Source organism: Leuciscus leuciscus (genome assembly GCF_965113295.1).
Source record: "Leuciscus leuciscus genome assembly, chromosome: 4".
Taxonomy (NCBI): Eukaryota; Metazoa; Chordata; class Actinopteri; order Cypriniformes; family Leuciscidae; genus Leuciscus; species Leuciscus leuciscus.
The window spans coordinates 11,697,834-11,712,048 of NC_138728.1; the positions used below are offsets into that span (position 1 = coordinate 11,697,834).

General features: G+C 36.1%; 2 protein-coding genes across 3 annotated transcripts; one reads left to right on the forward strand and one right to left on the reverse strand.

The window, feature by feature from the left end:
- Positions 1-109: 109 nt before the first annotated feature.
- calua (calumenin a) lies at positions 110-5,704 on the forward strand. Of its 2 annotated transcripts, none has more exons than XM_082167019.1 (7): positions 110-268; positions 1,726-1,962; positions 2,135-2,328; positions 2,710-2,876; positions 4,101-4,161; positions 4,301-4,500; positions 4,586-5,704. In XM_082167019.1, exons 2-7 carry the CDS (start codon positions 1,733-1,735, stop codon positions 4,688-4,690), a joined length of 957 nt encoding a protein of 318 aa, XP_082023145.1. In that variant the 5' UTR covers positions 110-268; positions 1,726-1,732; the 3' UTR covers positions 4,691-5,704. The 2 variants fall into 2 exon arrangements, with proteins under 2 accessions (XP_082023145.1, XP_082023146.1); XM_082167020.1 differs by lacking the exon at positions 110-268 and adding an exon at positions 578-601.
- A 1,674-nt stretch (positions 5,705-7,378) lies between these two features.
- opn1sw1 (opsin 1 (cone pigments), short-wave-sensitive 1) lies at positions 7,379-13,389 on the reverse strand. Its single transcript, XM_082168090.1, has 6 exons — positions 13,368-13,389; positions 9,709-10,160; positions 9,458-9,626; positions 9,207-9,372; positions 8,387-8,626; positions 7,379-8,307 (listed from the first exon to the last, which is right to left on the reverse strand). The coding sequence occupies exons 2-6, from the start codon at positions 10,046-10,048 to the stop codon at positions 8,212-8,214; spliced, it is 1,011 nt and encodes a 336-aa protein (XP_082024216.1). The 5' UTR covers positions 10,049-10,160; positions 13,368-13,389; the 3' UTR covers positions 7,379-8,211.
- Between the last annotated feature and the right edge of the window lie 826 nt (positions 13,390-14,215).

Consider the following 14,215-nt stretch of genomic DNA (forward strand, 5'->3'; position numbering starts at 1 on the left):
ATCTTGTGCTGATTGGTTTCCCGTTTGACTGTAGCCAATTAAAAGAGAGTGCGCGGAGTCAGCGCATTATTAAACAACGGTTTCCTTTACATCCGGGGTTTGTAGTGCTGAAGTGGCCCAATGGCAGTGGACGGACTTCACTACTCGCGCTGTGATTGGATTGCATCGTTGTTCTCGTCCGAAAAACGGTGTGGCACAGGGGTTTGCAGATTGAACTAAAGACCCCCCAGTATTGTGTCTGAGTATTTCGGCTTCGTTCTAAATCTAGGTAAGTTTGCATTTTTATATGTGTTTGTTTGTACTATATAGAAATATGTTTGACCATTGCATTGCCTGACCGTGTACGTTGTAATGACGACTCACTTAAAGGGACAGTTAGTATTGATTATTAAAGGGAAAACGTTAGTTTACCTCCAAATTAAAATGCTGTTATCAGTGACTTTATAATGTTGTTATAAATGTCTTTCTTTCATCTGTGAAAACAAAACTAGAATGGTAGAGGACAGACGGCCTCAGTCACCATTTGCGTTCATTGCATTTTTTTCCATACAATAAAAGTGAATGGTGACCGAGACTGCCATTACATCTTATGTGCCGAAAGGTAACTTGTTGGCCTCTATTTGTGCTTTTGGATCATATCTTTCTTAGTTTTTGTTTACGTATATGTTAACCAGTAGTAAAAGCTTTTGTGTTATTTTTATATGAGACCAAAACATTATAACTGTTTCTCATATTACTGTGCCTAGTGCCTACCAAAGTCCAAATGAAACTGCTAATGCAGTCAACATGTGATTTATTTCTGGTGTGACTAATCTCTGATTGAGACTGAAAGTATTTAAAGGCATGCAGCATGATGCAGGTCACTGTGATAACCTTATTATTGCATTTTTATTATGTAGAATTGCATTATAACTTTCATTTAGCAATGTGTTTCTAAAATGTCCCATCAGAATTTGCGCCATGCCCACCAGTTTAGACCAGTTTTGTGCTAATTTTACTTGATGTGTCTTGGACGCTTGTCTTGGCTGTGCTACTTCTCGGTTTCATCATCTTTATTACACCTTTTTTTTTTTTTTCTCTCTGGAAACATCTTTTTGTCTATGTCAGTTTCCTGTCAAAGGTTCTGTCTGATAATTTGCCAGTCATGATGGTTCTCTTTCCTCTGCTACACACATTTACACTACCGGTCAAAGGTTCAGGGTCAATATTTTTTTTATTTGTGAAAGATTGTAACACTTTCATTCAACAAGGACAAACTAAATTGTCCAAAAGTAACAGAAATCCTTTGTAGCATTATAAATGTCTTTACATTTTCAAATCAATTCTGTTCTACTGAACTTTCTATTCATAATATTTCTGAATGATCACGTGACACTGAAGACTGAAGTAATGATGCTGAAAATTCAGCTCTGCCATCACATGAATAAATGACATTTTAAAATATATTAAGAAAAAAGTTCTTTTAAATTGTAATAATATTCAGCAATATTACTGTTTTACTGTATTTCTGACCCTATAAATGCAGCCATGTATTTCGCACTTCTTACTCAAACACACACAGTGTTTACATACACTGATTCAAACAGACCTTGTTAACTCATACAGTTATGTTTGCACAGTGGTTATTTAAACATAGCCACACTAGAAATATTGTGGTCAGTATTATTTTAGTTTAAAAGGGATTTGGAACATATATATGTTAATATTTGCTCTCTCTTTCCTCAGAGCTTACATGATGAAGATGGAGATTAGGCCTCTGTTGATGTGCTTTGCTCTGTGTGTGGTTTATGCCACCAGCAAACCCACAGAGAAGAAAGACCGTGTCCACCATGATGCGCAGCTCAGCAGCAAAGAGCACGACGATGGCGCAAACTTTGACTATGACCACGATGCATTCCTTGGGGAGGAGGAAGCCAAGTCTTTTGATGACCTGACCCCAGAGGAAAGCAAGAATAGGCTTGGGTAAGGATTGTGCTGAGTGTTAAGGGGTGTTTGCTGGAACAAAAATGAGCGGAAGTCATTATTTTCTTTGAGTTGGTAGTTTCCTGCAACATATGTGACTGCACAAAAAATAATTAAGAGAGGACATTCTTACAGTGAATTTTCTTTTTGTTCTTCTTATTTTGCCTTTCAGTAAAATTGTGGATAAGATTGATGCAGACGAGGATGGTTTTGTCACAGAGGCTGAGCTGAAAGCATGGATCAAAAAGGCTCAAAAGAAGTACATCTATGACAATGTGGATAGGCAATGGAAGGATTTTGACATGAATAACGATGGCATGATCTCTTGGGATGAATACAAGAATATCACATACGGCACCTACCTTGGTAAAAATGCAGTCTCTTTTTATAAACAACCTTAAAGGATTGGTCGCACAAAACATATAATTCTGTCATCATTTACTCAGCCGCATGTAATTCCAAACTTGAATTTCTTTCTGATGTGGAACACAAAAGATGTTTTTAAAAATGTTTTTTTTTTTTATCATATAATGAAAGTCAGTGGCATCCAATGTTGTTTTAGATCCCACTGACTTTCATTTTATGAACAAAAACAGTTCTTCAAAATATCATATTTTGTGTTCCAGAGAAGAAAGTCTGTCATAAAGATTTGGAACAACATGAGTGAGTAAATGATGACAGAATTGTCAAGCAGAATAGAAAAAAATTGTATTTTAATAATAATTAGTGCCGTCTGTGTTTTTCTAGATGATCCTGAACCTGATGACGGCTACAACTACAAGCAGATGATGGCCAGAGATGAACGGCGCTTTAAAATGGCTGATGGAAATGGAGACCACATCGCTAACAAAGAGGAGTTTACTGCCTTCCTACATCCTGAGGAGTATGAACATATGAAGGACATTGTTGTGTTGGTGGGTCTGTTTCTATTATGTCAGTTCTATCCCAGGCTAAAATTATTGTGAAACCCGTTTTGACGTCCGCATCCCATTTTACTTTTGTAATTTGACGTTTGGAGTTTAGGCCACTTGCGGACAAAATTAAATATACTATATATTATGGCCACGAATTAACAATTCATTTTCGTTTTAGTAAATCATAGCCACATAATTGGGCCACACTTAAAGGTATAGCGGAGGATCTTTCCAAATTTTAGATAAGACCTGCCCTCTCCACTTTTTGAAAAGTTTGATTGATTCACCAGAATGATTGACAATTAGGAGGACCAATAGTATAGGTTACCCACCAGGAAGTAAAACATCCTCCGCTATACCTTTAACTAAAACAAGGGAACAAATTATTACAACATGCCCACGATTTAGTAAAACGAGGGAACAATGATTATATTGTGTGCAAGATTTAGTAAAACGAGGGAACAATTATTATATTGTGCGCATGATTTAGTAAAACGAGGGAACGGATTATTATATCGTGTGTACGATTTAGTAAAACAAGAGAACAAATTATTATAATGTGCACACGGTTTAGTAAAACAAGAGAACAAATTATTATAATGTGCACACGGTTTAGTAAAATGAGGGAACAAATTATTATAATGTGCACACAATTTACTTAAAACGAGGGAACAAATTAGTTGTGCCGACTTATTAGTAAGTCATGGGAACGAATTGTTTATTTTCTCTCATGTGCCGGGAATCCGTACAAAAGAACAGCTTTCATTTGAAATCTTTTGTGACATTTTAAATGTCTTCACTGCCACTTTTGATCAATTTTAAGCACCATTGCTGATTAAAAGTATTAATTTCTTTAAAAAGTAAAAAAAAATACCAATCCCAAACCTTTGAATGGTAGTGTATTTCTGAGTGAAATGTGTAATTCAGTGAGAAAATAGAGTAATTTTATCCATTGGGAATTGATTGGATCATAGAAAAGCGGGTGCTTCATTCCAGAATGGATCTTGGTATTTTGGTAGGGGTTTAAAAATAAAAATACTGGTGATGTTGATTAGAAAGTAAAACAACAAACTTTTTTTCTTCTTAATTATGTGCACTGACGAATTTAGCCCATCAGCACATGTATGAAGGAAGATCATAGAATCTGCTTAGGATGTTTCCTGTTTTAAATGTTATTTTCTCTTGCCTATTTCACTGATCTTCCTCCTTCAATTTTATCATCAGGAAACTATGGAGGATATTGATAAGAATGGTGATGGTTTTATCGACCTAGAGGAGTATATTGGTGAGTGAAATACAGTATTAGGTATGATATTTAAAATCTGAAAGTGTTTTTTTAAAGTTTTCATATGTTTTTATACATTGCAATAAGAAGTAAATGTGTAGTTATAGCTTAAAATCGGTTAAATTTGTTTGAATATCAGGCGACATGTACAACCATGAGGATGAAATGGACGAGCCAGAATGGGTGGCGACAGAGCGAGAGCAGTTTTCAGAGTTTAGAGACAAGAACAAGGATGGAAAGATGGACAAAGAGGAAACCATGGACTGGATCCTGCCGGCCGACTATGACCACGCAGAAGCCGAAGCGAAGCATCTGGTGTACGAGTCTGACACAGACAAGGTAAGCCCACCATAACTTATTTTGTCAGCTTTTGTAAAGTTATCATTGAAATCATTAAAACTGAGTCTGTCTCACTGTTTTTCAGAATGGCAAACTCACCAAAGAGGAAATACTCAACAAGTATGATTTGTTTGTGGGAAGTCAAGCGACTGACTTTGGGGAGGCGTTAGTTCGACATGATGAATTTTAATTCTTTTTTTTTTCTAGTATAATAGAAAATTAATTTTGAACTTGTTTTGGTAAAAGAATATAATTTATTTTATATTGCTTCATCATAATACAACACTAAATCCTCAGATTTAGTTCACTTGATAGATTGTTTTCTCTTTTTGCACATGGAAATGCATTCCGACATGCATTCTTATTTAGTTTTTGGTTTTTACTGTAAAGTGTGTTATCAGTGTTTGTTTGATCTGTCTTTAGAATCGTGGTCCATGTACATCATTTTTATCATTTCAATTACTGTTTATATTTGATAATGCAAAGCTGTTTATTCAGACCTAAATTCAAGGCAGTTTTATACATGTTACTGATCTATGATCAGCTCCCCTTGCTGTTCACAGTCCTGTTCATTGGGATACTGAACTGAAAGCTCTCAGATTGGTTGGGTTTATACAAATAGGTATAAAATACATGTATATATTTACACGTTTATGTGAATATGTTTATAGCTTTATACATGTAATCTCACATTTTTCTCCTGTGTGTACTTGTCCTGGCACAAACATTGATTATAAGATGATGTGGACCCTCTCCGTTTCTCTCTAAAGGCAATATACTGTTTTCTTTCTATATTTATTTAGGAAAAAATCATTCACGCATCCCATGAATGAGACTCCTAGATTCTCAGCACTCATCTCTCATTGTGCCTTTCACTAATTTGAGTTGGGTCTTCAGTTTGAGCTATATGTCTAAAACTTCTAATAATTTTGGTTCATAGGGTCCAATCGAACACATTGCTGAATAGTTTGTTGCTTTCAATTTCATTATTTGAAATACACTATCAATTATATGATGTTTGTAACAAATTTGCCATGTGACAAGCATAGCAGCATCCTTTGTGGTCCATTAATGCATTTTTTTCCCCAATATAAAATGTTTTAGCACCTAAGGTTTTCAGGTGACTTCCTTCAAATGGTGCTGTTTTAGCTCAATAGACTGTATCTTGAAAAGAACAAATTGTCAATAAAGAATTATGACTGATTATCTTTTTTCAGTGATTACTTTCTGTCTGTCATTTTGTTTGAGATTCCATATAACAGAAGAAATATAAAATCTTAAAATAGAAGAACATTTAAATAATACTTTTAATGACACTTCAGATTCATTAAACAATCAAAATATGAGGAGTATGTTAAATTGGGAAGAAGACCTTATGGGTTTTATTGTATTATGCAGACAAAGCATAGAAAAACAAAAAGCATAATGGAAACTACAATGTAATCAGTAAATATTTTGTGGTTTCTCCTTTGTTTTTGATTACAGCAGCCATTCTGCAGGGCATTTACTCACTAAACTTTGTGCATGTCGTGCTTAACTTCTTTTCCAAAGTTTAGCTTCATTGGAAGACCTGCATGACTTCTCGCAATTCAGCTTTATAATTTCCCAAATGTTTTCAATGGCATGAAGGTCAGAGGACTGAGTAGCCCACTTGAAGACTTCAAAATGCTGAGCATGATATTGCGTGATCATATATCATGGATTGATATCATGTTGGAAAATACAGATTTGCTCTCCAAAGATCCTCCATACTAGGCTACATTGTGTTCAGCAAGATTCCTAAGTGTTGGTCCATTTTCAAAGTGCCAGAAATGTTGTATATTCTTCCAACACCTGCTGCAGACATGCTGCATCATTACCATTATGTTCCCCCTGCCATGCTTGGTGCCACGCATGCATTTGGTATTAAAACACTCCAGTCGTCTCTGAACATACCTGACACCATCCAATGCTAGGTTGTTAAATTTGGACTTGTTGGACTGCAGAACACTGCTCCAGTCTTCCACAAACCAGTCCTAATTTTCTTTGGCAAATGCAGGGTGTTTTTTTTGCAGATAAAACTAATAAATGTTTTGTTTTTTTACTGGTACACAACCTCCAGCCTCTTGTGGCTTACAGTTCAAGATGAAATTGGAGGTTGGAGGTCTCATCCAGGTCTTTAGAAGCTGTTTGAAAGTGGTCCTACATTCAGGTGATTTTTCATCCTCCAGTCAAAGTGCTCACTAGTCTTCCCTGACCAGCCACAGCACTTTACATTGTGCATGGTAGTGGTCTCACTGTGCTTTGAAATAATTCTGTGGACATTGTGACCATTCACATCCTGCACGCAAGCAATATCCAAAACCAATTGATCAGATTTAGCCATTTCAACAATGTCCTCCTCGGTTGCAGAAGACAGCTTCTTCCATCTGGCCGTTTTCACTGAAACCCACAAAATAACATCTGATAATATACCAAGCTAATAATATAGCTTGGTATGACCACTTGGTCAAAAATTATGTCTTCACAATTTGGTATGTTTCATTGCGTCATGACAAATGATACAATTGAAACATAGTACACGCACATTAGTTTTACCAGGCACAACGTTTGAATAAAGTGAAAAGAAGCCCATTTCCCTAGGTCAGATATCACCACTGTGTATATATATTCCAATGCAAAATGGGTTTTGCTCATGCATTTATCTTTTTTAACCTATTGTACCTACTTATTGAAAGTTAATAGATGAAATGGAATATAAAAGTAATATGTTATATATCGACATGTTTAAATCTATCACCCTCGACTGATTTGTTGATTTTAGTCTTTCAGGCAATGGGATAAAGGCCATTTCAGTTGATTAATAGAAACCAACAGGTAGAGAGAAAAAAATGCATCAAACAATATAAATCTTTATTAATTCTAAAAAACTGTGAACATGTACAAATGCATGCACACTGCATGTCTAATTACAACAGAACATGTACAGAGGTAATATAGATACAGATATTAGAGATCCGACGTCATGAAGCCAGTGATTGGACAAGAGCTGTCGCTCATTATTTGTTACCAGCAAACTTCCAATGAAAGGTTCCTCAGCTGCAAACAAGCGGATGGACTTGGATAATTCCTTGTGATCTTATTTATCTTGGCTAAGCCAGCCAGAAAGTGGGGCCTGAGTATGTTCTTTAGAGGAGAGGAGAATAAACCGCTTAGTTACATTGTGCTCTTTTGTCGAAACAAGCACTTTTGATTGGTATGGGGTGTTAGAATATTCTCAATGCTTAGTTTTCTTCAGCTCTCATTGTGACTGAATAAAAAACGCCAGTATAATGCATCGTGCCTAATGGGTCAGTCAGGAATTTCCATTTTCAGTTTGCCTGAGTCCATTCGTCTCAATTATTATCATTTTTTTTTTTGATTTTCTTTTGCAAGTTGATAAAATGAAATATTCTACTTCATCATCAATGCATAATGCATTGTTTTAACATGAAATAGCAATGTTTTTCATTACAAAAAAATAAAGAAAAGAGGTATTTTAAGATGTACCAGTTCTGCATAGAAAGGATAGTAGGATATCGCCCCCGGTTTGGCCATCCAGTGGGCTGTGTCTTCGGGACAAAGGGGCTCCCTTGGCCCTTGACAATGTGTAAAGGTACGGGATTTGAACAATCAGGGGGAGTATAACAGGAAAACAGGTCCTGAGAAATTTTAAATATGGAGTGGAATAATTTATGCAGCCACAGAAGAGGTTTCGGTCTTGCTGGAAACCTCTGACGCCTCATCAATCTTCTTGCCAAATACCGTCTCCATGATGCAGGCATTGAACTAGAATACAAAATGGAAGATTAGTGTTTTTCTGCGTGTGCACAGTTATTATTCAACACACGTGTGGTGTCCATCTCACCTGTTTGTTCATGAAGGCGTAAATTAGAGGATTGTATACGCATGAACTCTTTGAGAAGAAAGCTGGGATGGCTACCATACGGTAATCTTTGTTTGATTCATCAGCATTGGCAAACCACATAGCAGTTGCGGCATAGGGGGCATAGCACAGCACAAAAGAGCCAACCATTACAATAACCATCCTGGACACTTCCTTCTCTGCCTTCTGGGTAGAGGCTGACTCAGCTTGCTGGGCTGCAACCTGTGGATAAATATTGAAACATTTCCAGCATTTAATTTTATAGCTTTTGAAATATCCATGTTTATTTTGATGAAGTACACACACACACACACACACACACACACACACACACACACACACACACACACACACACACACACACACACACACACACATATTTATATATATAAATAATATCCTTATATTTAATCCATATCCGATTGGAAAAGTCATGGAAAATTCAGTGTTATTAATAAATGCCTAATAGCTCATGGGAAGGTCATTGTAATTTATAATGCTTTGAAGAAATGAAATGCAATTAAATTTCCATTAAGAAAAATCTGACAGTTTGTAAAAATTACATTTATTTTGTTCTGCATTGCTTTCATGCAAGAACATAATTGAGCCTGATTTAAGCATGGCCAGAAGTTGAAATCAGAAGCAAATTAATTAATTAAATAATTACTAGATGCTTATTAATATATTAATCATACATAAACCACAAATATTGCCTGAATATATGCAATAAAATAAAATCATAAAAATCGACACATTTTTATCTATTTCTGTCTACTAAAAAGCAATGAGTTGGAACACTCACAGCACGCAGGGCTCCCAGGAGCTGTGAGTAAGAGAAGACGATGATGGTCATTGGCATGATGAAGCAGGTGACGATGAGGAAGTAAGTGTAGCTCTCTGAATTGTACTCCTCGCTTTTTGTGTACCAGTCAGGTCCGCAGGCTGTGCCGAGACCCTCGGGAATGTATCTGTACATTCAAATGTAAATTCAAATCAATCCTTAAAATTATGAGTGTGTGTTTCCAAATATTTCACCAAGCAAATTTCCTTCACCTGCTCCATCCAAAGAATGGAGGAGTGGCACAGCCGGTACCCACGACCCAGGTGAACACCACGGCACCGACGGCCTGGCTTTGTCCGAACTTGAAGCCTCCGAAGGGTTTGCAGATGACCACGTATCTCTCGAAAGCCAGAACAGCAAGGGACCATCCCGTCACAAGACCTGCGAGAACAAGACAAGCAATCAGCACACCAATCTGAACGTAATGTCTATGCTGTTCAAACTCATAGACTCTGCTTCTTACCCGCAATAGCTCCCATTGCTGCTTCCATCGCGCATAACGTTGGACCGAGGAAGTAATAACCTCTTAGAGCGCTGACGAATACTTGGCTTACAGAGAATGTGTCGAAAATGAAGCCTGCTAGGGAGATGTTCACCAGGATGTAGTTGAGAGGCTGTCGAAGCTTCTTGTACTTCATTGTAACGAAGAGGATGATGGCATTCAGAGGGGTGCCCACGAAAAATACGAAGCCCATGAAAGCTGCCTGCAAGTAGAAAGCCCACTTGGGGGCCAGGTGGTACTGTGGGCCCTCGAAGGGGCTGATTTTGGAAAGGTTCCCGAACTGAACGGCCCACGCGTCCATGGTTGAGCCGTTAGAGGCCTTGTTCTAGCACGGTGTCCTAGTGAAGTCAATGAGCAGCCTGACTGAACGAATGCAGACGGGATAGCCTTTTATAAAATCCTCAAAGTCTTGCCTAGTGTGAAAAGTTGGGGATGAAAAGGAAGATTATCCTCCGGGTGATCTTCCGGACATGTTGCCGGGATAATCCGCCCTGTCCATGCGAATTACACTCAACACTCAACATCTCTAAGAACATGATTAGGCAACACGTGTTGTTATATATATGTTTTAGGTTGAATTACAGCATAAAAACAACAGTAGTACCGCGTATTCAACATCTAGAAAGACAATTCTAAAAGAAAATAAATATTCAGTAATATTATCTTGAGCTTTTAATAAACTTGGACTGAACTGAGTTGGATGATGACAGTATTGTCTTCAGTAGAGCTGCTTTAGCCTAAGCTTAATTGAATTTGCTTCATAATTGATGAACTTCGCAACGTCCACACTGTTATTGAACTGAACTGAATCAACATTGAACTTGCTTGAGCTGAATAAGGTCACTAATGCCTTCTGTAGAGCTGCTTTATAGCTGAATTAAACTTGTTAAACTAAATTGAATCAGCAGTGAACTGACTTGAACTGAACATTATTGTCTTCTGTAGAGCTGCTTTATTGTTGATTTGAGTTTGTTTCTTAATTCATGAACTTTGCATTGACACTTTTATTGAATTAAATTGAATGAAAACTGAACTTAATTGAGCTGAGCTGAATAATGACACCATTGTCTTCTTTAGAGCTGCTTTACAGCTGAAATTGAGTTTGTTACATAATTGATTAATTTTGCTAAATTGACACTGATATTTCCGCTGTTAAGCTGCTGTGAAACAATCTGAATTGTATAATGCACTATATAACTAAATGCCCTCAACAGCCCAATGAAACCACATATTGGTCCACATTTGACCTGCATTTTGCTTTCCAATAATTTTAGATCAGGCTTTCAGGTTTGTAATGAATCAGTGGAATCATTTGGTAACAACATGTATCCATTACATCGATGAGCTCATTGTTTCCGCCTTAAATTAATACATTGTTAGCTAACTGCGTGATTTGTATATGTACATTTCTGAAATGCATAACTTGCACCCAGTCGCCACTGATAACAGATCACTCTAAATTGTAATGTAGACACATGCATTTTCTGTAAAGCTGCTTTAAGTTGATATGTATTGGGAAAAGCACTATACAAATAAATTGAAATTCTCTTGGTACAGTATAAAATACTGTACTATATCCCTCAGCTGACTTCAAGGCAATTATACACATTGTATATATTTCCTGACTGGTCCATAATTTTAAGACACTTTACTTAAATGGTTTGGAAGCTTTTGAAGCATTTTCTCCGTACTAAAAACACTGTCCTAAATCACTGGATCCTGATAGATTGGTTCGGATGCGCTAAATCGCATTGAAGGTAATATAACAGGTAACTTAAAGTATTTGACCTAGTTTTTTTTTTTAGGCCAAACAAGCTTATTAGCTTGGCTTCTATTGCATGAGCAGCAGTATAAGCAGGCGAAAGGCAAACCAAACTCTTAAGGTCCCCAAGCACAAGGATGAGCCATAATCTGGAAACCAGATTTACCTAAACCAATCCCTAAAAATCCCCATAACGTACTGATGGCACAGAGGGATTACGTCCAAACTGGCAGTTTATCTTGTTAGCTGAGACTTAGATTGTGGGTAAATTTTGATAATCTGGGGAGAGATAAAGAGTGTTAAACTGTAAATCCGGCCTCTTTTTATACAACTCACTTCAGTTCCTTCATTTCTCCTTGGAGACTCTTCTCTTCCCCTGTCTCTTTGCCATTTCTTTTCTCTGGTTTTGGCAGGTAAGTATTGTCTTATAGGTTGGGAGCATTTTACAATGTGAATTTTGTTTATTATTTATTATAATTAATGAAATGTAGCATCATAACCTGAGAATTTATTCATCTGAAGTATGCATATTTTAGATTTGTTAGTTTAATTTGAGTTCTTTATTTGGACAGAAGTAATCAAAATCAAAAATGTTCAGTTACTTTTTTAATGTTAATTGATTATTTACAGGTCTTTCATTTGAACTGGTCTGGAAGAAATATGTTTTCTGTTTATATATGAAGAGTTCAGATGCAAAAGCCTCTAAGTGCCATCTGAAATTTTCTTCTAGAATGATAATTTTTATCAAGCTCGTATATTTAAGTTCAGTAATTTCACTTAAATGAAAATTAATAGGTAATTTTCATTGCTATTTAAGAGAAATTACTGAACTTAAAAATTTCAGAAGGCACTTAGAGGCTTTTGCATCTGAACTCTTCATATGTAGATGTACAATCTTAATATTTATATATTCCGTTCATACAAACGTAACAGTATCAATAACCTGCATGTTTGACAATTATATTCAGTTTATAATGTATTGTGCTACTTTTTATATCATCTAAAATTCAAAATAAGACAAATGTTAGATTTGTATTAGATATTTTGTATTTTATGTTGATTTTGTAGTCTCTTAAATATGAAATGATCCAATTCACGAAAGTTAGATGCCATCCAGTGACCCGGGGTTGTATTGTAACCAAGCTATGCATCTGAGTTGCATGGGTATGATACGACCTGGGTTACAGGAAGGTGATGGACATCATTACAGAGATGAACTATGTAATGCACCTTTATCAATATCAATAAATGATAACGGAATCTGATGCATTTGTTTACATTCATTGGATGTGTGTGAATAAAGTGGACGATTTATTTGAAACTGTTTAAAAACTGAAATATAAAATTAATGTGTATTTGAAGTCATCTATATGGAAATGTGCTGTTTGGAAGATCTTTTCATTTTAGTCTGTTATGCCAATGTGTGAGAGATATATGTGCATGAGAGAAAAAGAGAAATAGAGAAGAAAGAGACCGGAAAAGACTGAAAGTTGTCTGGAAAGCAAAGATGGATTATTCTTTTTTTCAAATCATGCATGTATGAAGTCAGAAATGTAAATGTTAAATGATACATACTTGTGATAAATGTAATAAAAGTTATTTATGTAATAATGTAAATGCAAAACTTTTCCATTATCTAATAGAGAGAAAAGCTTTAAAGAACAGAATAAAACAAGCAAAAAATAAATAATTGATTACTCCTCGCACAGTAAAAAAAAAATATATATATATATATATATATATATAATTAATTACATATTATATTATTTAAGCAAAGGGTCAGTCTCCCAAAACAGTGTAATTTGTGCCAGATTTTTTTAGAACCTTTTTATTCAATATTTTCATTAATTTAACTTACCATTCAGAGATTACTGCTCAACTTTGAAGAGATCAGGTTCAAAGTCGTAGAGGTCCACCATAATGGGATGTGCCCCTCTACTCCCCAATATTCAGATTATTGTTCAGCAAATGTACATATTACAAGGACTGATTCTTAAAATTTGTGCAAAAACTTGTACAGCACAAAAGTAGCCTAACGGTTTGGTAAATAAAGGTCTTAATAATGTACAAAAATATCAAACTATTGTTTAACAAATAACAAATTTAATTAATAAAGGTGTAAATTATACATAATATAGATAATTACAACAGTGAAATACACGAATGAGTGACATTTATGAGCCGTTTCTTTTTGGTGAATCAGCATCCTGTGTGAACAGTGTCAACTCAACTACTGAACTGAGAGTAATTCATTTAGTCATCATGTCTGACTTGAAATGAACCAAGAGCTGCAAAGATCTTATGCAACAGCGGATGGACAATGAAACTGACACACCTGGTTTTAGACCACAATAATTAATTTGGGCCTCCTTTTGCAGCCAACCAGCAATACATATTGGGAATGAAAGATACAAGCCCTTCACAGTGAGCAGAGGGATTGTGAGCCATTCCTCACATGTAATGCTAATGTTTTTGAAATTTTCAGTGCATGTCTGTGTGAGGTAAAGGGACACAAACTGTTGAAGCTCCACTCCCTGTGCCGGGAGCAGCAGCTCATTTGCATTTAAAGGGACAGACACAAAAACGGTGCGTTTTTGCTCACCCTCAAAAAGTGACAACTTTTAACATGCCATATAAAAATATCTGTGGGGTATGTTGAGCTACAACTTCACACACACACACACACACACTGGGGACATCAAAGAC